Source organism: Ammospiza caudacuta, chromosome 5 (genome assembly GCF_027887145.1).
Source record: "Ammospiza caudacuta isolate bAmmCau1 chromosome 5, bAmmCau1.pri, whole genome shotgun sequence".
Lineage (NCBI taxonomy): Eukaryota > Metazoa > Chordata > Aves > Passeriformes > Passerellidae > Ammospiza > Ammospiza caudacuta.
Genome location: NC_080597.1, coordinates 70,562,160 through 70,590,079, shown reverse-complemented (window position 1 = coordinate 70,590,079; position 27,920 = coordinate 70,562,160). Strand labels below are relative to the sequence as shown.

Genomic DNA, 27,920 nt, shown 5'->3' with positions numbered 1-27,920 from the left:
CAGCCACACTTATCTCCCTCCTTTCCCTGCTAAGCCTGTCCTTTTACCTTCGTCTCGCATACTGCACAACAATTACAAACCCCACGCCGCCTGGCGCTGCCAAGGACAGGGACAGGGGTGCCAGCAGCCAGGCGGGGGATGCAGGCCAGCATCCCAGGGCAGGGCTGGGGAAGGGGGGATTCCATCCCGGAGCCTATCGACAGCAGAGGTGCCAGCGGGGGCTGCTGTGTGCTCCCCAGTGCGGGGGTTTTGGGGCTGGCGAGATGCAGCCGGAGGATGCTCCGCTCTCCCTTGGCCGCTCCGGGGCTGGACCGGCCTCGGCAGCGTGCGCCTGCGCTGCCAGCCTTCCTCCCCCTCCCGCCGCCGCTGCTCCTCCTCCCCCCGCTGCCGGCCCCTCCTCCCGGCTCTCCGGTGCCGGCTGCCGGGGCCGGCGGGGCCGCGGTGCGCCGGAGCCCCGGGGTTATGCGCAGGGCCAGGGGCAGCCCGCGGCCGGGGCTCGCAGGTGTCCGGCAGGAGCGGGGGGCGCTGAGCCCCAGCAGCACCCCCGGCCCCGGGAAGGGCTGAGCGGGGGAGGACGAGGATGATGCTGCTGAGGATGCTGAGGATGCGGCGGGCCGGAGGGTACCCGGGCAGCGCCTGGCTGTGCTGCTGGCTGCTGGGCTGGCAGGCGGCCGCCCTGCAGCTGCCGCCCTGCGAAGAGGTGAGATTTCCCGAGTGCTCTTTGGGTTTTCCCCATCCGTAAGGGCGGGTGGGGGGCACGCACCGGCTCGGGAGGAGGGTGGTATTCCAGCCAGGGGTATTCCTGGCTCCCCAGAGCTGTCCGGGGATGGCAGAGGGGTCAGACCCACGGGGAAGGATCCTCTGCGGCTGTGCCCCCCGCACCCCGAGCGGAGCCGCTCCTTGCCCGTCGGTCGCGATCCGCTCTCCCCACTCCCCTTGCCCGTGGTGATCCCTGCTCCTTTCAGTACATGGAAATAGCAGAGTCCTCCCTCCGAACCAAGAGGGCTCGCCCGGCCTCGCTGTTTTAATAAATACCGTGTTGGATCAGCGCAAAGGTGGAGAGTAAGGGAAGGATGGTGTGTGATGTCCCGCCCGCCCGGTGCCAGCTCGGTGTGTCCGGGGCTGAGCCGGGCGTGTGGCATGGCGAGAGAAACTTTCTGGCTCTGTGCTGCCGTAGGAACCCGAACCTGGCGGGAGTCGGTGTGTTCGGTGTGTTCGGAGCGGGGACGCTCCGCACGGCTGTGCGGGATGCGGGGCCGGACAGGGATGCGCAGCCCCGGGTGATCCCTGAGGTTTCCCGGGGAAGGGACCTGGGCTTCATGAAGGTTTTTTCCAGGGTTTCCAGCCTTACTCCTACATGCAGGGAAATCCTCTCTGCTGCTGTTAAAGAGCAAGTGGGTCTTTGCTGTGTTTTAAACCAGCAGCAGAGGTGAGCAGGCTGGGTATCACCATCCCAAACAGGTCTGGATGGCCGGAGCGCTGCTCAGGCAAGCAGAAACCTGTGAGTGCATTAACAATGGTCAGTCCTCTTCCTTTCTAACCCCCTCCTATCTGAGGGTGCTCTGGGACCACAGCTTCCCCAGTTTACCTCTGGCATTGCACCGTTTAGCGAGAGTGAATTTGTGCATTTTCAGAGTGGGCTCGGGCGGGTGACTGCGGCCAGAGGGGAGCACTCGGCTGATGAAGGGTCCTGATCCATGCTTGGAGGTTATTGCAGCTTGGGACCTCCTTGGCTGGGGGTGCAGAAGACCTTCCTGTGGTGAAGGAGAGCATTTCTGACCTGGGGAATATTCTCTCTTTGCCTATGAAATTTCCTTGTTTTCTTCCAAGTGGCAGAGCTCAGCGCTAGCCTAGCGTGGGAAATCTTGCAGCGGGGAGAGGTGATGTCTGGCAAATCAGTGTCTGTTTTGGGCATGTTTCTCCTAAATGTTGATCATTCTCAGGGCATGTTTTTCCTAAATGTTAGTCATTCTCAGAGAGAGGAATTTATGCAGCCACCTGCTTTAAATTACCTATCTGCCTTTTCAGCTAGCGAAGGGAAACAGGTACTTGTAGGGTTGTTTTCATCCTAAAGTCTTTGCATCAAAAAAATGAACCTCTGCAGACGGTTAAAGGTGAGAGCTGAACCTGTGCAGGGTACCAAAAGTATAGAGCTGGTATTTTGAGCATCTTGCACTGGGCTTTAGGTGTGCAAATTCTCTCTGGAGCCCCACTCCTGTACACCTGTGGATCTGGACCTGTGTGCTTTTGCTTTCTTTTCAGAGGGGCTGACAATGTGTTTTACTTGAATTGAGTGCTCTTTGAAACAGAGACAGGGCTCACTCACAGGGTTAAAAAGCTGTGTGTTTCTTGTGCTGGGGTGTGTGTCCCAGGAAATATAATTACAAACATGCCTGGATGGAGACAGAGGGGAGGAAAAAAAGGGAGCTTACAAAGAACCAGGATAGCAGATGAACTGCTTTACAAAAGGGAAGAACAAAAGTTAATATTTTTTGTCTCAAAACGTGTCCATTTGCCCTAGTTCAGTCCAATTTGAGTGACCTGGGTGTATTGTCATTTACAACCTGATGAGACTGTTTTGGGCAGACTCAGACAGGGATGAAGTTGTGCCCTAAGAAAGCGCAGCCTGTCAGAGGGCATTGCAGTCCTTTAAAGACTTGGTAAATGTCCTTTGTTTTACACCCAAAAGCTCTGAGAAGTACAAGGCTTAATGTACTGACAGGTAGCTCATTTTCAATCTATAGGGGATCCTTCTTTAGCAGCACTTTCCCCACTCCTTCCTTGACTACTTGTTTTGGGTTCCCTCACTTATGACAAATACAGATATCTGCTGGTTTGTGAGATTTCTGTGCTGGCACAACATTTGGAGCAGTGGGATCTCTGGCTGTGCCTGAGGCTCTGTGGTGCTCTCATTACATAGATGGTAAAATAATAATGTCTAGCAATGTCACTTTCCAGAAACCTTTTTGTCATTGACTCCATTGGTCAGGGACTGTAGTAATTGAGCCCACTGGATTTAGGAGGGGTGTGTTTGTGCTGCAAACCAAGGGTACAAGCAGCTTCAATGAATGCTCCTGTGAGATTTTGGAGTAAATTGACACAGCCATGAGCTTCTGGCACAGCAGTTCTCAGTCCAGGCTGTGATGGTCATTTACATCATGAGCCCTCCCTGAGCTCTCCAGTGCCAGCAGCAAGTTTAAAGGGGATTTGTGCATCTCCAAGAGATGGAGGCAGCCTCAGCTTGGATGCCTGGGGTACAGAACCTGGGGAGACCCATCACTGCTCCCTGTGCCTCTGGTGACCTGGCAGCTCAGATTAGGGCAGTGGTAGAAGAATAAGTATTTGGTGAATTCCTTCTGCTGTGCCAGTGACGATCAGGGTACTCATGCAAATGTTTCATGTGTTGCATAAATTATGACTTTGAGTGGAATTGATGACACCCATGCTTTTCACTGCCATTAAATACACATTAAGCTGTTATCTTGGAAATGATGAGGTATTTATGCCAGTCCCCCTGCTGCTGCAGGGACAATGGTTGTTGCATCTTATATTCCAGTGTTTTGTGCTTTTTCTTTTCTGAACTTTTCAACTGAATGGGTCTTCTTCAGCCTCCCCTTAGAGATTCACCCAAATCTGTGCAGATTTTGCTTTTAGGACATTTGATACTCAGCCTAAATGGATATTTTCTTCATTTCCTCTTTCCCTGAGTTGTTTTTTGCAATAATAATAAAAAAAAATTGAACTCCCTGAGTGACTCTTCTCTTGATTCCCGTTCAGCCAAATTGCTTTCAAAGAGATACAGAGTATCCTGCTGGCAAAGATGTTTTCTTTCATACTCCTGTGCAACTCTCAGTTATTATGCAGATTGAGAAGTGCCTTTGACATTGATAATAAATGTGATTCTGATACATTGCATGGTTTACCTGCTATTTTAGTAGACAGGTAAATTAAAGGGTAATGCTAAATGCTCTCTTTAAGGGAATGTATTTTTGCACTAGTCTGCTAGAATCCTTATGGAAAAGACAAAAACAATACAAGAAATGTTCCTGGAAAATAAGAGTCTTATAAAATCACTTGAAGGCAAAGGCATCTTAAGAATAAAGGAGGAGCATGAAATTGAACTTGGGTCAAGTAAGGGAGATTTGGTGTGTTGAAATAGTGCCAATTCTCATGAGGAGAAAAGGTTAAAAAATCTAGTATGCCTAAGCTAAGTGTGAAGTATTTTTAGTACATTAGTATGTTAAATCAGGATACTAGGTACTGAGATAAGCAGTGTGGGAAGCAAGGTGAAATTCTGTATTTGCAAGTAAAGGGTGGAGAGGAGATGTGTCAGTCCTGGAAAGGTGTCACATAAGCCAGCACACCTGTCACACATGGCAGGAGTGACAGGGATGTGTGCTGGCAGGAACCTGGATATCTGAAACACCTGAATATCTGAATATCCTGTGCTGTAAGTGAGCTGGACCTGCTTGGGAAGAGGTTTGGAGTCACTGCAGAAGGCTCTGTGGAGGCAGCACATGTGCAGGTGGTGAAGCAGTTTGGGTGGGTGATTAAAAGGAAAAGAGAAGAATAAAACCTGTCAGAGGGGTTGTGTGCCCTGTCATTAGCACTCAGGAACAGTGAATGCTGTGTTTGTTCTGCAGCTGGTTAATGAGCACACAGTGATCACAGCAGAGGGTGGGGCTGTCTTGGTGAGGAGGGAGTGACTTAAACAGAGCAAGAAGAAGAAGAATTATCCCATGTGTTAATGCATGGGATAGAGAAAATTAATGAGATGCAAATCTACGGGATAAGGTAGAAATAAAAATTACTTTTGTGCACTTGAAAGGCTAAATGTTTTTATTATTAAAAGATAATAATTTTTTATTTTTATGTAACCATAGACAACCTTTGGGTTGATCGAATACAACTATTTGATTTCTGTTGGCTTTAAAATCTTTGAAGGGATTTGCTCATTTAGGAAGGAATTCTCCCTCTAAACTGGTTTCCTTGCTGCCCCTTATTGGTACCCTCATCCATTTCTCTGAAGCATCTGCTGTTTTGGCAACAGAACAGGTGCTACCTAAACCAGCTTCTGGAATGATCCAATGTTGTATTCCCTAATTTCTAACCACCTTGAGAGATGTTAGACACAATCTATGAATGATTCATAGTCAGCAGAAGAGGCTGGGGAAAGGTTCCTGCACAGACCATTTTATTTCTTTCACGTCTTGCTACATGGATTTTGTGTTTGTGTGGGAAAGAGAAATGTACAGCTTCCATTTTCCATGGTGATGAAGGGTCATAAAGATGAGGAAAGAGGAGCAAAAAACAGGCTACAAAACTGCTGACAGTGAAGCTGGTGGAGTGGAAACATGTGCACAAAGTGTGAGGAGACAGATGCTAAAACACAGGTACCACAGCAGAGAGCACAGGAGCAGACCAAGGTGGGGGAAGTACAGGGAGATTGGTGAGGTGTCAGAAATGAAAACCTGGGAAGGAAGACAGATGCTGGCATAAAAGCTGGATAGTGAGCCATGGCTGTAATGATTCAAGGGTAAGAGATTTAGTCATAGTGGAAACTGCTGTAACAGACCATAAACTCAAAACAGGAGTAGCCATTAAACCAACACAAGATTGCATTTCTTCCACCATCAAATATCACTGGATCATTCAGGGTGAGATTTATCATTTATAAAGAAGGCCATGATTTTATTTTCTCTTTTCCCTCATAGGCTGAGGCTGAGTGAGAATGGGAGCTGTGCTGGGACTCCTGACACATCCATGAATCGTGGAGTCAGGATTACCAGCCAGCTAGGGGCCAGGATGGGTTTTTGCAGGATTTGGGCTCTCAGCTGCCTCATGCAGGCCATGTTTTCCTCCAGGTGTTGGTTGGGAAGGCTTTGGCAGTGCTGTGTGGTGCTTTATGCCAGGTCAGAAATTCTGGAATCACTTGAAGGGAACCTTTTCCATGAGCCAGAGCGTGTCAGGGAAGGTGTTGGCAGGGCTCCCACAGACTGCAGTGACCCTGGGGCAGAGCCAGGGGCTCCCAGACCTGCTGGGCTCAGCAGGGAATGCCATCACTGCAGGCTTCTCTGTGTCATAGGGTAGGTTGCTGTCAGCACCTGCTGAAGGAGGTAGTGAGCATCAACTAAGTAGAAATAAACAGATTAGAGGAGAAAAGATAATGGTTGGTAAAAGGAAAAGCAGCCTTGAGTGCCTCATGCTTGAGATAGGAAAGAAACAGTGTTTGGGAACAGGTCCCATGTGTCTCCCAGATGGTGCCAAGGTTTTTCTAGGGGTTGCTGCTGTGAAGGTCCAGTGTTATTATCCTGTTATTATCCATCATGGCCATATCTTCCCCAACTATTACATCTACTAGGAAAAGAGTGTCCTGCTCACTAGCCTTTGTTAATACCTTAGGTCTTACCCTGGACCAGAAAATGTGTTTAGATTTTGATTGCTGGTACTGGGAACATTTTGGTTTTCAAATGTTTGAAAACAAAACCCTCTGGTTTTGAAGGAGAGAAATGGATAAACCCTCCCTTTTGGTTTTTTTTTTATTTTATTTTGACAACCATCTTTTAAAGCAAACAAACAAACAAAACCCTTTCAAGTACAAAACATTGTCTAAATCTCATAATGACCTTGTTTCACCAGCATTGTGATACTCGCTGTGATAAATAGTGCCAGACAGTAATCACTGTGCACTTGGGACATGGCTCAGAGCTGATTTAAGATGATCTAGGACGACGTGTGCAGCTGAGCTGCTGGCTCTGCTGTGTTGGTGCTGATGATCCTGCCACTGTGCTGAGTCAGAACTGATGCTGATTTGGCTGCAAACTCACCTGCCATAAGGGAAAAATAAACCTAAAATAAGGCAAAAGAAAAAAAAAAGGGTGAGGGTTTAGCTGGGAGAGTGTCAGAGATGACTCAGGCAGGATTTAGGTTCTGGGGTGATAGAAGTGATACAGGTGGCTTTGGGATCTACTCAGGGGCACAAGTCTGGTCTTCTTTTATGTCTAGAACATAAAGTTTTGGTGGAATAGAGCTGGCCTGGATTTACACTGAGATAATGGCAAGGGGATTGCATTTTGTCATGTAGGAAGAAGAAAATGAGAGCTGTGTGTTAAAGGTGTGAAAGAACTGGATTGTTGCTCTCTGTTGTGCTTTGATTTAAGAGACACAAGTGCTGTCCCTGCAAGGAAAGGTATTTGCTGGCTGCAAGACGTTTTCAATGAAAAAAAATAATAGTTCCAGATGATGGTGTATTCCTAACTGGAAAATTTCTTTGGCATTGAGTTTTTACTGCTACAAAGAGAAGACAAATCACTCATCCCATTGATACGGAATTAATCTTACTTGTTAGTGTTTTGTGGTCAAGAACACAACGCACAACAGAGGTGATTTATGGTGACACTTGAAGACTATTGGAAAGTACCTATAAAAACGCATAGGAACTGTTATCTGGTGGTGAAAATGCTGGGTAATTCAAGTTTCATTTGGTTAGATTTTGTTCCACCTTAGAGGTACAAATATTTTCCAGGGATAACCCACAGGAAAGTGGCTCAGGGTGTTTGGGATTGGTTAAAAGGCTGTGCCCACCCTGCCAAGAACAGGAGCATCAGGAGAAGATATTCCTGTAAACAAGATGAGCAAGTCCATGAGTGTGGACAGATCCCTGGCCCTCGTCCAGTCAGCAGGGCTGACCCAGTCAAAAGAGCTATTTTCTATATGATAATTACCAATGTGGGCTACTAGTGCTAATCTCATAATCCAATTTGTTGAAAAACCCCTGCTTTAGGGAGAGGGTGAACTTTCCCTCTGAGGGTGGAACTGACCTGAACATGCTTGGAGGTGTTTTTGATGTAATGAATATGGTCAGAAAATTGAAATGCATTAGATAACCTAGCCAGAGGGAGGAGAGATGGGGAGTGCAAAACCTGGAGATGCCATTAACATAATTGCTGCTGGCTTGATAAAACACAGGACACATTTAATAGTGGAGAAATCAGTGTCTAAATTGATTGTACTGCCACAGAAAACTGAAGTGTACCAGGTGGTGACTGTAGCAGCAAACTGAAGGGTAAAGGTGATTTAGACCTGAGCTGTTGACTCTCTTCAAGTGTTAATTTCCCACGGTGTTTCCTGTGGTGTATGAAATCCTCCTGGTTTTGTACTTGCTCTCTGAAGTTTCTTAAAGGAAAGCCTTCACACAAGCTGGTGGTGTTTTATACACACAAGGGTGCTGCTGTGTCTTTGGAGAGATGTACAGCAGAAATGGATGCTGGCTGATTTTTCCCAGGCTTTTATATCCATGGCTCCCTCCTGCTGGCAGGTCAACAGTGCTGATCAAATGCTGCTTGTTTCTGGTTAAGCTGCTTTTTATCTCCAGCTCTGTGGCTCCCTGAAGCAAATGAAGAAAAGAAAGATTTCCCAGGACAGCTCTTTTCTTCTCCATTCTGTTTGTTCTTATTTAATCCAATTTTTTAAAAAATTCAGACTTCTCTTGAAAGGCAAGCATGAGGGGCTGTAACCAGACTTTCTTCATGGCAGGGTTCATGCTTGCATGGGGGGGACTGCGAGCTGATGTTCATCTCAGGGATGCTGGGGCCGGGCTGCATGACGGAATTGGAGTGGGAAATGAGTCAGCTCATGATGCTGCACCTTCCTCACAAGCACCTGCCCTGCAGAGCTGCTGATGAGCAGCTTGTATTCCTTGTGATGAATGTCAAGTGTCCTGATTAGCGGGAGAGAGGCTCTCCCCTAGAGCTGCTCAAGTAACAGCTGAACCCATTCCAGCTCTTTGCTTTTCCAGAAGTTCTGACAGGATGACTGTCAATTAATGCCTGGCTTTGGTGCTGAATATAGGATACACATGTGCTCTGAATTCTCCTTTTGTAGCCCACTGCTCTCTGTGTTAGCCTCTGCACAGTGAGGCAGTCGATCCAGAGGCATTTCTCCATCCTGCACCAAAGGAACACATCCTGTGGGAGTCAAACCATCCTTTCAGGGAGGCACTGACCAGGTATCACAAACAGCTCAACACTGAGCCTGAACTGCTGCTGAAATAGCTGTGATCAATGATCACACTCCCATTCACCCCAGCTGAGAGGGGGCATAATGCCAAACCCAATCAATTCCTGTATCTTCTTGTTTTGCAGTATTTTTAATAGCACTTAAAGCCAACTCTACTTAAATGTTTGCTGGCTCCTCTGAAAAGTCATTGCTTTGCAGTCAATTTCAGCTTTTAAATTACAAAAAATCCCAAACAAGTCAGCTGGTTTGCTGCATTGCTTATTGTGATACTGACCTGCAAATCTCTTGAACTGCTTTGCTAAACAAGGGAAAAAGATCTCCTTAAAGCCTCGTCATGTGCTCATGCAGGAATCACAACTTTCATTGAAAAGGTGGGAGAAAAGAAAAGTTAAGTTGGCTCCTCAGTATTGAAGAGTTGAAAATGTGAACTTTGAAAATCTGTAAAGTTAAATGAGGTGGAGCTAAGCTGCATAGTGTTTTAAGGTCCTGTGGCACTTAAATAGGTTATATGAATTTGATGGGGTGGAAGCAATGATGCCTGACTCAAGGTTTTGGGAGGCTTTATGTGACTGTTACTGAAAGTACAGTTTGATTAACAAACTTTGACATGATTTAAATTTGGCATTTACACTGTAGATAGTCTGATGGGAAGAGCAAGTAGTGCCCCATTGGGCACCACACATGCTAGAAATAGGAATAAATTACTGGGGTAATCACCTGCTCTCCATAGGCAGTCTCTAGCCTGCTGAACAGGACAGACCTGTGAAAAATGCGTATTTTATTATTGGCTTTTCAAAAATATTAAAATGAATATTATATGTGTTATGTTAGAAAGTTATGCTATATTAATTTTCTTAAGTAATGTGTTAAATATAATTTTAGGTTATAACATAATGTTAAAATAGAAACTATGCTATGGAAGATACTTTTTTTAAAGAAAGGACTCACAGCGAGACAGCAGCCACAGGACACCTGAATCTTTCAGAGAAAGAGAATTTATTGCTCCATTATCAGAAGAAATAAACTTCTTCCTGCCTTGCTCAGTTCTGAAGATGCCCTTAATCTTAGGATTAAGAGGAAGAAGCTGACACTGGCCAGACAGAATCCTGTGTTTGAATGGAATTTATGCATCATGTATGAGGTGTATGAATATGCAACAGGTTATTGTTTTTAAGGGTTAATCCTCTCTTAATGTGGGTCCTTTTTTGGGCTCATTTTGCCCAGAAAAGGCACCCGGCCATTTGTAACTATTTGTTTCTATTTTCTCATATTGTCCTAATTCAAATTTTCCAAATTATTGTTACTCTAATTATATTGCTATTTTTATAACCATTCTATTACTATTAAACTTTTTAAATTTTAAAAGCACGTGATTGGTGTTTTTCACAGACCCAAAGAGCTCTGGTCCCTGGGCTGTCAGTGTGTCCCCCTGGCATGGATTTGCCCATGGCAGCTGGCACAGCATGGGACACTGCAGTAGAAGCTCTTGATGAACTCTGGAATCCTGCAGTTAGGCAGTAAAGATGAGAGGAGGCAGTTTTGTCATGGGATGAGGATAACTGGGTACTTGCTAGATGTTAGGAAAGCAGGTAGCACACTCCTTGTTCTTCAGGACAGCAGAAAATCAGCATGAAGAGACCTTGTTCCAGTGATCCATGCATAGTCCAAGCATGTGTGTGCAAGTAACACAGGGCAGAACCAGCATTTCTACCATAAAAAGAACTTACCTTGCTTTTAATTGTACAAGTTGAGCACCTAGCTTGACTTTAGTGTCTGGCAGAGACATTCACCATTAAAGATTAATGTTTATCATCCTGAAAGTGATTTTTCTGTTGAATGTGCCCATTTTTTTCCACTGGCTACAGAGGGATGCTGGCTTTTGCCAGGTAGATGCTCAGCTTTTAGTTACCTGAAGCACAATAAGGAGGCATCAGTGGCATCAGATCAGTCCCCAGTGTGAGCTGCATTGGCTGTTACACAAGCCCCAAGGTCACTGTGCAGCACTCTGTAAGCTGCAGGGGTGAGGCTGCTTTGATAAGCTGGGACATCACAGCAGTGCAGCTAGGTCTCTGCAGTGACCTAATTATACTGGAGAAGGGATCTAAATCTTTGCCTCTGAACTGCTGAATTAGGAGGGAAACACAGCAGGAGCACAGTCTTGGTCCTTAGGTCTGGAGAGCTGTTTGTGAGCCAAGAGTTTTTATTGCTTTGCCTTGTAGCAGCTTCCTACCAAAGGTGCATTATCACACAGCAGGGTCCCTTCCTCTCCAGGAAATAATTAACACCAGGGTAAATTTCTGTATTATACATGCAGGATACATCTATGTCTGTCTGTCTGTCTATCTCTAGACACACACATTTAAGCCTGCCTGTAACGATCAGCTTGTAATTTGTCCAATGGGCTAGACCTTGTATTTGAGTTTAATTCACACTGCAAAAATGCAGCTGCAGGATTTTTCATGCCTTCCCATGTGTGTGGTTACAGGCTGGATGCATTGCCCAGGCAGGTGAAGCAGCTATGAATGCATTTCTCTCTTTGTGTCCCAGACTGGCACATTCAGCAGCAAGGGACAGCTATGGAACTGTGCCTGAGCAAAGCCCTGATCTCTCCCTCCTGCCTTTCCCCCAGTCCTGGCCTGATGAGTCACTGCTGATTGATTTGACTGATGCAGCCCTTTTGATAACACATTACCCTGCCCTGGAACAGGGTTTAATGGGGTTAGGGACAAAGCTCTGCCTACTGCTGTCACACCAAGCTCATCCCTCACCAGGCCCTGGCTGGATGCAAGAGGGAATCTTGCAGCTCTGGGCACTCTCTAGCTGCTAGAAATGCTAACAAATTTGGATTTGTAGCTGCCTAAGCTTCCTTAGCCCTGTGGGTAAATCTGGACTTCTGAGGAATAGTGCACTGAGCAAGGCTTGGCTAGACCCTGCTGCTGGAGGTCATTTCAGCTGCAGTCAGCAACACAGACACAGAAAAGAAGCTGAGTGTAGCTGATGGCCAAGTTAAATCTAAGATGTGTTTTCTCCACTGTTTACTTAGCTCAGGCTGCCTTGGGCTGCTAGTTTCTCCTTGGTTTTATTTATTTATTAGTTATTCTTGCAGTGGAAATGGACTCTGTGGGCTTGGAGACAGCCCTGGAGGGCAATATGGGATGAGGCTTGCTCATAATGTACAATGTTACATATTTCTCTTTGTCAGGCTGTGATTTAAGATATTGCTTTGTTCAATGAACAGGGTTGTTGCACATAAGGCAGTTAAGTGCTCACAAAGGGCTGCTCCTATCCTGGGATGAGTGGTTGCAAGTCAGGCAGAAGTTCCCAATTTAAACCTCCCAAGCATGATGTCCCTGTAGAGTTACAGGTGTCATCAGTCTCTATTTTGTCTTTTTTTTTTCCCCCCTCAAAATGGAATATTCATAAAAAACATACAGCATTTCCAAACGTGAATATTGATAAAGATTCAGCTAAATTTTATAAAGAAAAAATGTCTTATTTGCTATGGGGTTGTTTTTTTCCTTTCCTGTTTGAAAATACTCAGCCATCTGGTCAGCAAACAAATAAAATGCTGAATGATATTGGCAGCAAAAGATCCACTGAAAAACAATGAATGGGAGAAGGGAACAGTTCACAGTCTTTCTGTAGCCTGGTGGGTTTTGGTTTTGGAATATTTTTTTTTCCAAAGAGAAGACTCCTGGATAAAATTTGTATTTGTAAAATGCAGAACCTGTAATAATCTTCAAATGCAGCTTGGCAAAGTATAAAGTCAATGAAGTTATTTTTATTTTTACTTCCCCACAAGGATTAATTAGGTTTGGCAAAAGAAGCATGCCTTTCCTTAATTTTCAAAATGCTTACTTTGTAGTATTACATGTAAATGCAGTATTATATATTAGTGTAATATAGTAAGTAATACTGTATAGAAGTGTAACAAAGCCCTGTCTATAAACATGTTTGCTGTCAATGTGACCACTTTGCTTAAAATTGTGTGAGTTTGAGTGCACATCACTTGTTTTGACACAAAACTGACCAATACTTGTAGCTCTTCCTTTGGGGACTGTGTGTATGGGTGGAGGAGATTTTGGATTGGGCTAACATTCCCTTCCACACTGAAGGTTTATTTCACTGATTCTCTCCCTGGCTGCACCTAAAATCCAGCCCCTGAGGAAGTCAAAGTCTGAATGAAGGGAACAAGCTGAGCCCAGGAGTGAGCCAGACCCATCCATGCCATGGAGAAAGGGAGGAGCACGCCAGGAGCTCATGGATGTGGGTCACCAGGGATGAGGGATGAGGGATGGGTTTGTCACACCCTGCCCTGGGCAGCACAAGTAACTCATGGGCATTTTTTCATGTAGCAACATCTCTCAGGAGAAAGGGAAACGGGGAGCAAATGCATTTGGGAGGAAATTGTGGAGGAGGTGACAGGGCAGAAAAATGATACAAGATCAGACAAGTGAGCATCACATCACCCAGGCTTCCCTCTAATAATTGTGTTGTTCCTTTTCTAATAATTTTCTGGTGCCTGCTGTGAAAAATTCTTACACCTAATGGAAAGTGATAACCAAGAGCAGAGGGACAGGAGTGGAAGCTTTGCAAAATGCTCATGCATGTGCCTGCTTTTAAGCACATGAATAATTCCTCTGAAGTTTGAAAATGACTGCCTTATTTAAGATGAACTTGATGTTAAATACCATCCTGGATTAAAGTCAGGGAATTCTGTGTATTACAGAGTCAATGCTCTGACATAACTGAGATATATTATTGAATTTAAATCTTTTGCCTCCAGTAAGTTGAGGATTTTGCTTTAGGTTCAGTGTTGAAAAGAAAAACAATTGATTGGTGTTAAGAATATTTAAATGTTAAGTCAGTTTGGTTTAATTTCATGCTCTTTTGTGGGTTTTCGTAGAAATTTTTCTTCTGTATATATTCTGCAGATGTTTTAAGACTCACTAATAATGTCGTCCTATATGGTTTTTAAAGTGGAATTTGTGTAGCAGATTGGACAGGATGATGCTGTGGGACTGCTGCAGGAGGGGAACTGCAATGAAATGGGCTGTGTTGATTCCTCAGATGATTAAATCTGGCCATAGTTCAGGTCCTCACAGGATTAAAGCTGGCAACTTGTAAAATATTGTTACCTTTATCCTCCTCTGCATGAACCCCCTGGGAGCCCTGTGAGGATGAGGCAGTTTGGCAGTAGAGAACTGAATCACTGGAGATGGATTTTCCCTGTGGACGCTTTATTTGCACAAGTTGAACCTGGTTCAGAGCAGTGGCTCAGTGAGGAAGTGGCTGTACAGAAGGAGAGGCACAAACTCCTGGATGCACTTGCACATGCCCAAAAATATTAATGTTGAGCTAAATTGTTCTCTCAGATTGGAGGTAGATACATATGCTACAGAATTTGTCCTACCATTTCCTCCATCTGGTCAATTTTTCTCAAGTACATGGATATAATTTCCTCACTGAAGTTATCAGCTCAGGTCCTCATCTGAGGTAAGTTATTTTGTCCTACTCAGCTCTTTTATATCTGATGTAGCTCTAATTTGTGAATTCTACACATCTCAGGAGCACCCAAAGTGTGGGTTTGCCTGTGTCCTTTATTTTGAGATGATAAAAAGGGACCCCAATTTATCATCTTGTCTTGCATCTGATAAAGAGAGGCCATGACAAGGCATGAAAAGAAGTGAGTTCATTTGGCTGGTGCTTCAGGAAGCAGTGAAATTTGCCACTGTGTTGGTGTTCAGAAGAACAAGGAGCGGAAATAAAAAGGAAAAAGTTGTCTTGGGAGACGGGAAACTCAGTGCCCAGGGGAAACCTGGGCTGAAAGTTTATAAATCTGTTGAGTGGAGACTGCCTGGATGTGCTGGCTCACCTTGGAGCAGCTTGCTGTCCATCTCAGGCCTGGGATCACTGACTCACAAAATTATTTGGGTTGGAATGGACGTTAAAGATCCTCTGGTCCCATCCCTGCCATGAGCAGGGACACCTTTCCTTAGACCAGGCTGCTCAGGGCCCCCTCCCAGCCTGACCCTGATGGCCTTGAATCCTTCACAAACTAAAGCTCAGCAATTTTTTGCAGCGGCTTAATTAGAGCCACTTGGGATACTGCAGGTACCTTGGGTAATTGCTTTCTTAGGATTTGCTTCTGGGCTATTAAATAGTTATACCCTGAACCCTTTCTGTGCAGATTGCCTTCTGAATAGGCAACAGTCAGCAACATCCATGCTCAAAAACCAGAAGCTTCTCTTTTCATTTATGAGTCTTAAGCCCTGAATAGCTGGGAATAAAACATCAGGGTTGAAAAGGAGGAGGAATGAATAAAATCCAGCATATTAAAAGTTATAATTAGAACTGTGATCAACTTTGATACTGTCAGGCCTGTTCGACTGTAATAACAGAGTAGCTCTGAATAAAAAACTTCACCATATTGGTAGTGAAACATGAATCTTGTTCTCGGAGAACATTTTGGCTGATTGCACAGTGCCAGGGTGTGTGGATTGAGATACAGCTCGTGGGTGGCTTATCTGGTGTCCATATGCACGCAGCGTTTGCATAAGGCGTGCTGTAGACTGGATGGTTGGGAATAACAGGCACTAATATTTACTTTGCTGAAGAGAAAAGCTGGGTTTGTGTGTATGGAAGTGACCTTGTGCAAACAGATCTCTGCCAGCCTGGATGCTCTGTATGGATGCTGCTCTGTTTGTGAGGCAGGGAGGGACACCCAGACAGGTGGGGACTGTCCACAATGACATGTGGGGACACCACTGGTGCCACATTGTCATTGTCCCCTCTGCAGGGCACTTTGCTTTGTGCTCTTACTGGTGAATACCAAATGACAAAACAGCATTAAGTGAGCTTTCTCCTTTACAGTTTTGTAGGTAGAAATTTATTGCAGTGGGCGGGTGTGGCATTCCCATTCTCTGGAAAAATCCCTTTGCCCAGGATTTTTCTTCTGGGAAGCTGAGAAGCCTCAGAGAAAGAGGAAAACAATTCTTATCTCATTTGCTTCTCCACTGTTTTGCTCATGTGGAATGTGTTTGGAGATTGTTTACCCACAGGTGATTGTTTCATTGCATTCTGCTGTGAATTGTTTCGACTTATTGGCCAATCAGGGCAAATTTCTGTCAGGACTCTGGAAAGAGTCAGGAGTTTTCATTATTATCTTTTTAGCCTTCTGTAAGTATCCATTCTGTATTATTTAGTATAGTTTAGTATAGTATTCTTTAATATAATATAGTATCATAAAATAAAATCATAATAAATGAGCCTTCTGAGAACATAGAGTCAGATTCATCATTCCTCCCTGCCACAGGGATCCCTGCCAATACAATAGGCAGGAGGAAATAGTATAAAATTACACCTCTACACCTCTTTTTGCCTTTTTAAAATTGCTATAAAAGACTGTATAAGGGATAGATTTCCAGTAGTTAACAAGGCAACTATTTAAGCCATGAATAGGATGCCTAAATATTGAGAATTAAAAAGCTGTAGCCCATTAATGCTACTTTGATGGGCCTTTGTGAGATTGTGAATATTGGCATTAAAGCTGACAGTTTTTTCTTAAGCCTAACATTTCTGTTAATGCATGATCTTTCAATCTAGTTGACTTCAATAATTGCAGATTTAAGCCCTGAGAACCTATTTCAGCAAGGGGTTTTAGGGATTGGTCTTTTGGGGTTGTTGTCAAGGTGTGCCCTTGTGGCCCTGTTCTCCACCACAAACCTGCACTTGCAGTGACCTGAAAACCTCTTGTCACAAACAAGAACAAGTGAAAAAAGTGTTATTTTTTAAATGCTTTTTTTGAGTATTGGAATTCCTGCTTTGGAAGAGAGACCCTCAGGAAAATCACTGAAAAGCCTGGATCTCCTGAAAATGCTGATTCTTGCTGTGTGAAAGCAAAGTGAGGTGAAAGGCAGTGGGGTGAATATCTGTAGGATTGTGTAAAATCACCATATATAGTGAAAGTATCACTGAAAAAGTTCAGCCATGTAGGAAGTTGTGTGCATTTATTAAACTTAAAATATGATTATGTGTGGATTAAAATGTGTGTAATAAAAAGAAAGTAAAACCCACAGAAACAAGCCATGATGTATAAATTTTAAATTGTAAGATTTTCATGTCATGAATATTAAAGAAGAGTGTAATACATAGGTGATAATAAAAATCCTTCTCAGTTTGACAAACTACATTTATTTGGTTGTAAAAATCTGAGGAAAAATACAAAAACTCATAGAAAGCTTGTTGCAGTTAATGGAAAAATATTCAGTTTGTGGAGTTGGATTAAAGCTGTCCAAATATTACTGCTGGATGAGTAAAAGACTGGATGACTCAATAACATTAGAACAATGAAGATAAACTTATGTATCAACATCCTTTATGATCACATACTTTACTTCGGCTTTCTCTGTAGCCTGGTTTTGTGTTAGAAAATTTAGAAGCTCACTGAAAAATTATGATTTTCCAATCAGTCTTGTCTAAAACTTGTTTGAGAAGCAATAGAGATTTGCAGATGAATTTGTTAGGTTTCAAGACTGAAGGGTTAAAAACCCCATAACCCAAAACATGATGGCATAAAAGGAATAATTTTGGGATTTTTGCTTTGGTTGTGAGGTTATCTCCATCCTGTGTAAAGGACATTGGAGAATTCCCTGAGAAGGAAGGCTGGTGAATTGGGATGAAACCTCAGTGTTTATGGAGTAATTAGGGTGTGAAGCAAGCTTTCAAAAGAGTATTTGAAAGGGTCAACCCCTTCTGCCTGGTCACAAAGTAATGGTCAAGTTCTCTGTTAAATAAAACCCCCAGTTTGAATTCACAAGTGCAACAGCATGCTTGGTGGTATTTATTTTAATGGGTTGGGCTTCTCTCAGTGTGTGAAACTGAGTGGAATTCATCTCTCTGAGTGGGGCTTCTCCAGTGGGCAGCACTGCCCTCTTCACCAGCATCCCACCCTGTCCTGCCTGCACCAATGCATGCTCCACCTGTGCTTGCTGACCACAAAATAATTTGGTATTTCCTTTAGTGGTACAAGGGACTTTCACCAGCACACTCCTGGGGAAGAAAATGGAGAAGGGAGGGAAGCTCAGTCCCAGGGAATTCACCTTCATAGAGGTTAATTTTCAAGAGGGAAGGCTCTGAACTATCTGTTGGTCTCTTTTGACATTTGTGGAGCTTTGTGAGCATGAAAGGCTGTGAGTGCTCAGTGGTACAGCTCTCAGAGACTGCAGTGATGTGCTGCTACCCTGCAGAAAGCCAATGTGCCTCTGACAAGTCTATTACCAGGGAGGTCTGACTCTGGCTTATTGCATTCAACATCTTTTTACAAAGGGTAAACTGTTTTAAAGCATTTCGAGGAAGAACTGGGAGAAAATGGTTGCAGCAATTTCTTTTCTCCACACCAAAGACAATGCTGGTGTTAAAGCAGCTGACCTCCTCCAAAGCAGCTGGTATTTAAGGGCAGAAATGGTAAAATCTGGCCTTATAATCAAGTCCAAGGTGGTATTTAGACTGTAAAACCCTTTGAGCAAGGTCCTCTGGATCAGAAAGAGCAAGATCCTGGGTGGTTTAAGCATTATAACTGGATGAGTGTGTATCAGAAAAAACACAGGGTTGCTGCTGAGAATCCTGAAAGGCAAATCAACACATGGGATAGCCAAACCTTACATGTATCCTAGGGGCTGGAAAGAACAATTGCTAAATGTGTGGTGTAACACTGGCAGGTGGGAATACTGACATGCATGGTGTCCTGGCAGGAGCAGGGGCTGCAGAGAAGGGGAAGCTGGGGATGGGTGGTGGGAATGGCTCCCTCCTTGTGGAAGTTGTTTGAATATTGTCTGTGCTGTTTTTTGCACCACAATTATATAAAGCTACATTACAAACTAAACGAGATTCTATATAATATGGTCTCCTAACTAGGCAGCTTCTTATGTTTTCCTGCTCCTAAAGTTTCTCTGTGTTAATACAATAAATGCTGCTGGATTACAAGCACTGGTTATCACAGGAGGGGTCATGACAAGCTTGAAGCTTCAAGCTGCAGCTGTACTGGCTGGAAGAGGAATCTCCCCCCACCCTTGTCACAGACATCTTTTATGAAAAATCCTTTCCTTAGGATTTTTCTTCCTGAGAGGCCTCAGGAACAAAATGTAAACATTGATTATCTGCTGCTGTGGAATGCAACAGGTGCATCTGTGATTGGTCTCATGTGGTTGTTTGTAATTAATGGCCAATCACAGTCAGCTGGCTCAGACAGAGAATCCAAGCCACAAGCCTTTGCTATCATTCTTTCTTTTTCTATTTTTAGCTGGCCTTCTGAGGAAATCCTTTCTTCTATTCTTTTAGTATAGTTTTGATGTAATATATATCATAAAATAATAAATCAAGCCTTCTGAAACATGGAGTCAGATCGTCATCTCTTCCCTCAACCTGAGACCCCTGTGAACATGGTCACACTCCCTGGATGCTGTGCCAAGTTTTTTGCCTGTCCAGAGATGTATTGTGCCCCAGGCATCATCGCCTTTGAGCCACAAAGAAGTTTTGTGCCAGTACCCCTTGGTCTCTGAGGACTGGGCAGCCCCATCACTGCATGGCAGAAGTTAATTAAGCAAAGCACATGAGGCTTTATGTGTTTGGGGGCTACTGAAAAACCTCAGTTGCATGGGGAGATCACAGAATTACAGAGTGGTTTGTGTTGGAAAGGACCTTAATGCTTATCCACTCCCAACTTCCATCTTTCACTAGACCAGGTTGCTCCAAGCCCCATCCAGCCTGAACACTTCCAGTGAAGGAGCATCCACAGCTTCTCTGGGCAAACAGTTCCAATATCTCACTACCCTCAGAGTAAAGAATTTCTTCTTAATATTTAATCTAAACTTGCCTTCTTTCATTTAAAACCATTGCCCCTTCATCCTGGCATTACATGCCCTTCTGAGATGCCCCTCTCCACCTCACCTGCAGATCTCATTTAGGAAGTGGAAGGTGCTGGAAAGTCTCCTCAGACACTTGGAATATTTACCATAAAATATTCCTTGTATTCCCTGAGCCCTCTAAGAGGATAGGTAGTACCTTTGTGCCTCTCACCTCCTCATTAGGGAATTAATTAGGTGTGCTTTTCAAGATATATTGACAGTCCTGAGGTCTTTGTCTGTAATTATTATAATCTGTTTTGGCTCAAGTGTTTCACCTCTAGAATTGGGCAGCATTTTACTGCCTTTTGGGCAATTTGACTGTCAAAGCTGTTGTTTTCACTCAGTGTTATGGCCTGATATAATTCCTTGCTCTAATTCTACAAAAGAGAAAAATTGACATCTCAGTTTCTCAGCCTCCTACGCAGGGTAACACAGTGTTTGCCTTTTATTCCCAGAGTAACAGAGTTAGCAGTGGTAAAATCTGGTCTTGTTCTGTGTTACTGGAGAAGTAATAAAAATAAAATTATAGAGGAAATTGGCTTTTTTGTTTGTTGCTATGTTGGCTTGAGGATTGAGTGATGTGCTGCTGAAACTGGAGCCTTCATGATGTCCCATTCTCTCTCCATTGCTGCATGTTGCCTTTTGAATTAATCTCTAGGTCTTTGAACTAATTATTTCGAGAACATATGAGGATGTGTAAGTGTTGCCTCCCTTCCCCCATGCTGGCATGGCCTTTGGGGAGGGAAGGGACTTACACAAAGTCGGATATAAACCCTGACCCTGTCTGAGCAAATTAAGAAGGAGGTGGAATTACTGATAGGAGCGCTCGGCTCCGTAATCCGAACAGAAATGAACACTCTGATGAGAAATGCTTTGGGTGCTTAGGTGAATCCATAGTGAAGTTTTAATTGTGTCCTTTTGAGACTCAGCCTAAATTGCTGCCTTAACAACTTCCCTATCAGTAAGGCTGGATGAAATGGTGTTAAATAATATTAGTGTTTTGCCACTGACATTTCTTAGGAGCAAGACCTCTCTGTTAATTTTCCATAAGAAGAGCACTGAACCATTTTCTGCTCTGCTTTTGCTCTCTCTGATGCCATCAGGAAGGTGCTTGCCCATTGGAGTGGGAGCTGACTGTGCAATGGGCAGCTGTGATGGCCACAAGCTGCTGCCATCATTCCAAGAACAGCAGGGTCAGTTCAGACCATCAGATGTCCAGGGGAACCCCAGGTCCTACTGCAGTCAGGAAAATTGGGATCTGCATCTGAATTTTTTTATTATCAGAGCACAGTTTAGGTTTTGCAGCTATTTTTCTCAGCTATTATGAGACCTGCTTTGCTGTCTGGAAGTTAAACAAGCCCTAAGTGTGCCTTGCTTCTGAGTTTTCCATGTTCCCAGCAGTGAGGCATCGCCCAATATGCTGCAGCCCTTGGCCAGTTTATAGTGGGACATTTACAAGCCTGTGTGTGCATGCATGCTCAGATCTGGTAATACCCATTTCTTCTGGAGAAGGGCTTTATCAGAGCATGCTTTTAAGCTATTAGAGATGCAGAGATTTAAGTGGGTGGCCCAGTGGTACTCTCAAAGCCACAGAACAGCTCAGGCTGGTGGCAGAAGGAGGATCAGGAGCTTTAAGCCTTATTCCCAGTGTTTGCTCTAAACATTAATGAACACTTTTCTTAATGCAAAGCCAAAGCCTAAAGTCAGTGTTGTGAAATATTCAGGAGAGTGAAACTTAGGATGCTTATAAGCCAGTTATCTTCAACCCTCCCAGGCATTTAATGGACAGTTCTGACTCACTCTTCTGTACCATTATGAGTAATCTAGGTGGTAAAATTAAGTTAATCTCTGCTTACAGTTTTTTATAACAGTTTCTCAGGTTCAGGTGAAAGCATTCAACTAGTGTCTAGCTTAGGGTAGGTACTAAAACTACCCACAGCTCAAAGAGTGACAGCATTCATTCTAACATGTACATTTTCATTGTACTTAGTCATCACAGGACTCCTCAGGAAGAAATAAAAAAACATATAATTATTTAGATGGGATATTGGGAAAAAGTGGGTGGAAAATGAGTCAGTGACTGTAGTTGTTGTGGTACCCAGATGTGCATGTTATGGACAGGTCTGGTAGTTTCATTTGGATACATACTCATGAGTAATTCTCTGTTCCCTTCTGCCATGCAGATAAGAGCATCTGCACTCTCATTTATTATTTATCTGTGAGCAATGTTTTTCTTTTAATTAGAAATGTCAAAGTAAAATGATCTTTTCTGGGACTAGAAATGGCTCTTGTACGTGAAGGATAATGTGTGCTTGGAAAATGTTAATACATTTCAATTTCGTGAACATCATGTTAAAGCTGCTGTACTGCACCAAGATTTGTAGAAACGGTGTTTTGGAGAAGATGATGAAATTTGATAAAAAGCCCCACTATTTTTCGTCAATTTGTAACATATCATCCCCATAGGTTTCAAAGCCTTTTGCTGGTGGATGCACATGAAGTGTAAAATGTAAGATGAGAGGCAGTGCTGTACCACACCTCTACTCTGCACTCAGCCCAATTCACATTTGGTCACTTCTCAGTCTGCTGCCTTGATTGCTCTCTATAATTAAATTCTCAGCAGCAAATTCAATATCTGGGCAGCTGTGGCAGTGAACATGCTCCTCCTGTGTCTTCTTGGATGGTGCAGAGAAAAGCAAGGCAGCACTTGTAAAAACTGTCAATTGTCTCTAGCAGGAGAGTTGAGGAGGGAAGTGCAGTGAGATAAGGGTTAGTCCTGCCAGTCTAAAATAAATAAAAACACTCCTTAATAAAAGCACTCTTGAATTCATGGAAAAGGCATCTGTCTTCTTGGAAAAGGCATCTGTATTTGTGGGATATGGTTTCCATTCCCTTTTTCCAGGCAGTGTAGCTCTGGGAGGGTGGGTGCTGTGGATGTTGTATATTCAGGCCCATGACAGAAGTGCTGGAGCAGGGTGCTAGCAAAGGGGATCCAGTTTTTAGTGTTCAATGCCAGTTCAATAATCCAGTTTTTAGTGTTCAATGCAAGTTCAATAATCCAGTTTTTAGTGTTCAATGCCACCTGGGCACCAGGTCACTCAGGGGGATATCTGCCCATTCAGATTAACCTGGGCATGCTCAGTCCCCCTGTGCTACAGAGAGACCTTTCCATGTGGCTTCCCATTTTTTAATGTGGCTAAAAGGGGAGTCCACAGCCTTTGGGTTGCCAGACTTTGCTAAATAACCCAGGTTCATCAGCACTAAATCTTGTAGCCCTTTTTAAAAAGGAGCAGCTGTAGGAAGATTAATGTGTTTGAAAGCATCAGTCTGTGACAAATGGTGTTTTTTGGTAACTCTGGCTCACGTGAGCAATTTCTCTGGAGTCAGTGGGATGGCTTGCTTGAGCAGAAGCCATCAGTCACAGCTCCTGCACAGCCCCAGTGAAGTGTGTGGCACTGAAGGAAGGATGCTGCTTCTCAGAGGAAGGCACAGATCCAGCTTTACTGAGTAGATGATGCAGGCAATCATCCCTGCGCTGTGGTTTCATCACTTTAGGAAGCATGCCTAAAAAAATAGTTTCCTTCAAGAATTCCCAGTATGTTTTGAGTCAGGTTAGGTTAGATGCCATTGGGTCAGCAGGAAGAGAGTCTCCACTAGCCTAGAAGCTGTGCCACAAATAACATCTCTAGCCACAAATAAAAATCCCTGCTGTAATAATTTGTACGCCAGTGATGAGGGCTTTGATGGATTTGATAGCCTAATTTGGATGACTTTAATAGTCATAATTTCTTCATCAGGTTAAAAGAATGCAGATAGACTGGGATATTGTGAAACTGTTACCTAAAGGTGTTTAAAAGCAAATCCCTGGCTAAGAAAGCTGCTCAATTCAAGTAATATTAATGTGTCTAGATTTTCCCAGACAGCTGCATATGTTCTTCAAGTTGCCATGCATTTTCCATGGTGGGACGTAGGGTGAGAATGGCAGGAGAACTTTGCCGCCTGAGTTGGCCTTCTTTTATCATTTAGTGTTTTTTTTTTTCTCTCTGGTGATCTGATTCAATGAACTTTTGATGTGGGGTGTTGCAACATGCAGCTCATAGCATCAAAAAGCTGCTTCCCAAGGAGCTAGGTATGCAGCAAGAAATAACAACAACAACAACAACAACAGCAGCAACAGCAACAACAACAACAACAACAAGAAGAAAGAAATCAAAACCAACCAAACAAATAAAGCAACGTCAACAAAAAAACCAAAACCAAAACAAAAAACCAAACATAAATACCCCCCAAAAGCTTGAGCAGATCAAAAATATCAAAACTAGACTGCAGAACCACTAACTGCTCCACTAATCATCCTGGTCATGATGAAAGTGATGGTATTATAAAAACAGTGGGGATAAAGATGCCTGCTCTGAAAAAGGTAAACAACCAGGTGAACAAAAAATGAGGCATCTTTGTGTAATACAGGAAAAGTAGCAAACAGAAATGAAGAATTATATGTATTATATAAAATAGGTGATGTAGGGCTAAAATATATCAAAGAAATTGAGAGATATTTTAGACTCTTAGAGAAGAGTGAATAATGTTTGCTTTACACTAATTCCATTACTGATAATATCTTAACTATTTTATGATGAAAGGATACTGACTCATGAAATACCTTTATGGAAAATAATTAGTAGTAAAGGTCTTGTACAATAACTGGAAGGATGATTGGAATCTAGAGAACAAATATTCAATCAATGTATATGAAGAGTTTGGTATGATAATGAGTAACAGAAAATTCTGAGAAATATAAAAGAATAATGCTTAGTGTTTCTCTAAAAAAAAGACCCTGGGCCACCACTGGCCCATAAACCTGATGGAAACAGTGTAACAAATAACAGGGAGAGAAAACCATTATCTTGCAAATAAAAAATCATGGATTTCACTGGAACAAATAATGCCGATGAATTTCATTGCATTTTTGCACTTGCTATCCTATTGCATTGAAATATCCTCATAAAGGAAATTCAGCCTGTGCTTTGAACCCCATCACATTGATAAGTGACCAAAGAACTAAAAACAAAGCAGTGGCATGCCCAGACAGAGATTCATAGCAGGGAATTTATGCACAGAGCAAAAAGCACTTTCATTTAGCATTTCCTTTGATGAGGGCATGTTTTAACTGTGTAGATGGTACTAAACTGGCAGGCACAGGAAACACTGAGGAAAAGGGAATAATTCATGGCATGGAGAAATTTGGTTGCTACACATGTAACTTAGTGACAAAGCATCCACTAAATTATTTTTACATCCTCAGTGTCAGCTTTATTTTTTCTTCAGTATTTTAAGTGTACACAAAAAAAAGAAAGATGACATGAAGCTCTCCCTTGTTTCTATGCAGGAGAAAGGGTTGTCCATATGCAGTGAATCCACTCAAGAGCAGATTTGCAGTGCTTTGCTCAGAAGGAGACTGAGCCAAATGTGCCCAAATTTGCAATGGTAATCCAGTTCTGTCTTACATCTCCTTTAAGGGCTGTTCCTGCACCTGTAGGCAGCTTTTTGTCCACATGCATATTTGTTAATTTTAATTTTAAAAGTTCCATCTCTCCTGTAAAATGATTGAATCCAACAAACAGCAGGGAATGCAACTGACAGGAGAGAAAATAGATCCTGGTCTCTGATCTATCAGCCCTCTACAGATACATGCTTAGTGCTGAGGTTGGGCTGGGTATGAAATACCCAGTGTTTTGGGTTTAAATAGTGGATTCACATGCTGGAATGCTGTCCTGTGTAGCTGCAGGTGGAAATGCTCTCCCAGATGATTCAGTGTCTGCCTGATAGCTAATATCTAGCAATAATTAAAAAAATTACTTTCTAATGACTCTTTAGAGGAGAATTATATTAACCAGTAAAAATTACTTCCAGTGAATAATTAAAGTATCTGTAGTAAAAATAGTCTGGAAGACATGATTAGTGGAAGGTAGAAACCTGTAAATAGGAAATTCTAAATAGACACAGGGATAACAGATGAAATTCAGAGTAGTGAGAAAGATCAGTTTGGTGACAAAAAAGTGCTAGTCTGTCTTGTGGAGGCTTTCCCTGAAGAAATAATAGAAGATACCAGTGATGAAGGGTGTAAATAAACAGCTTATGGAAAAATCCAATTAAAATTCAAATTTGATTCAAGCTCAATTCAAATTAAATTCAAAAGTTCAATTCAAATTCAAATAGATTGTAAGTGGTTGTAATGGAGAAGGAAAATCTGGCATTAGTTTTATTCTATTTTCCTGTTTATGGCCCCTGAGCACTGAGTTGAAGCTGAGCTGTCTGGAACACCACCAGGATGAGATGAGGACATCTCACTGCTGGCAGGGTGAACAATTTGGGATGTCTGTGGTTGCTGGGGCTGGCTCCAGGACTCTTGGTTCCATCCCTGCATCCCATGGTGGCAGCAGTGGAGGCTTTCCAGGGCGCTTCTTTTTCACTGGGGAGCAGAGGTGTGGTATAAAAATACTTTCCTGGGAAACTGGGGTGGATTTAGCCTTTTAAAATCAAATACAGGTATCCTGAGTGACAGCATTGGTGGAACTGCTGGCTTTAAAACTGTGAAAAACGCCAATCTCTTGTTTTTAAAATTTTAAAAGTTTAATAGTAATAAAATGGTTATAAAAATTAGTATTACAATTCGAGTAATAACAATTTGGACAATTTGGATTAGGGCAATATGAGACAATAAATACAAAGAGTTATGGATGGTCCAGGTACCTTTTTCTGGGCAGCACGAGCCTGAAAAAGGACACACGTTAACAAAGAATTAACCCTTAAAAGCAACAGCCTGTTGCATATTCATACATCTCATACATGATGCATAAATTCCATTCAAACACAGGATTCTGTCTGATCAGTGTCAAATTCTTCCTCTGAATCCTAACAGCGCCTTCAAGGCAGGAAGAAGTTCATTTCTCCTGATGAGGGTGCAATAAATTCTTTTTCTCTGAAAGATTCAGGTGTCCTGTGGCTGCTATCTCCCTGCGAGTCCTTTCTTTAAAAAAAAAATATCCTACATAGCATCATTTCTATTTTAACATTTTGTTATAACCTAAAACGATATTTAACACACTACTTAAGAGAATTAATACAGCATAACTTTCTAACACAACACATATAATATTCATTTTAATATTTGCGAAAAGCCAATCATAAAATACGTGCATTTTTCACAAAAACCCTTGCAGATGCAGGTAAGATGATTACCAAAACAGTGTTGACACAGCTTCTGCCCCTTTCCCTGTTCCTTTCCCGCGCCCCCGTGTGAGCTGTGCTGGATCCCAGATCCAGCAGCCTGTCCTGGCTGGGATGGGATGGGCTGTGCATCCATGGAGGAACAGCTCTGCTGGCACCCACCCCACGTTGCTGAGGCTGATGGAGGGCTGGAAGCTCTGTCCCCTCCCGGCTTGCAGCTCCCAGCAGTGCTGAAGCCTTTAATGAGCCTCTGCCTCTCATAATGGCCCAGACCGAGGGCCAATTACAGGTGGTGTTTGGGTTTCAGGGTCATTAAATTAATCAGGAAAGCGCAGCCTAGTTCCTGTGAGGATGTTGTGTTTTGTGGCTGATGACACTGTGTTCTACCTGCTGCCTTTGTGCACTGCCCAGAAATGGAGAGAAAAGCTGGAAAAAAAAGGAAAAAAAAAATATCCTGCTGGAAAAAGAAGCAGCTTAATGTTCATTATGGTGAGATGAAAACAGCCCTGAATGTGGGATGTTCTATTGACTTCCTGTAACCATGCTGCAATATTAGCTGCATGTTTACCATTTACCTGGTTTACTCTGTGAATGTTTAACATGAGAGCTGATATATTTCTTTCTAATGTATCCCTTACAGTTAAAACAACCCCCTACTTCCTATTTGGCAGCAATGACCTTGCCTGCTGCCTCCATCTTAGTTTTATTTCTTCCTTCTCCTTATAATCCTTTAATTTATGTCCTTTCCCTACTAGGCTTGTGCTTTTCCCC

The 27,920-nt window shown here is 43.2% G+C and overlaps 1 protein-coding gene across 1 annotated transcript in view; it reads left to right on the top strand.

The window, feature by feature from the left end:
- The first annotated feature begins 476 nt into the window (after window positions 1-476).
- Window positions 477-27,920, top strand: part of ELAPOR2 (endosome-lysosome associated apoptosis and autophagy regulator family member 2) — a 101,699-nt gene continuing 74,255 nt past the window's right edge. Inside the window, exon 1 of the mRNA XM_058804875.1 lies at window positions 477-700. Coding sequence (XP_058660858.1) covers window positions 581-700 — 120 coding nt within the window. The 5' untranslated portion in view covers window positions 477-580. The remainder of the gene's footprint in view (window positions 701-27,920) is intronic.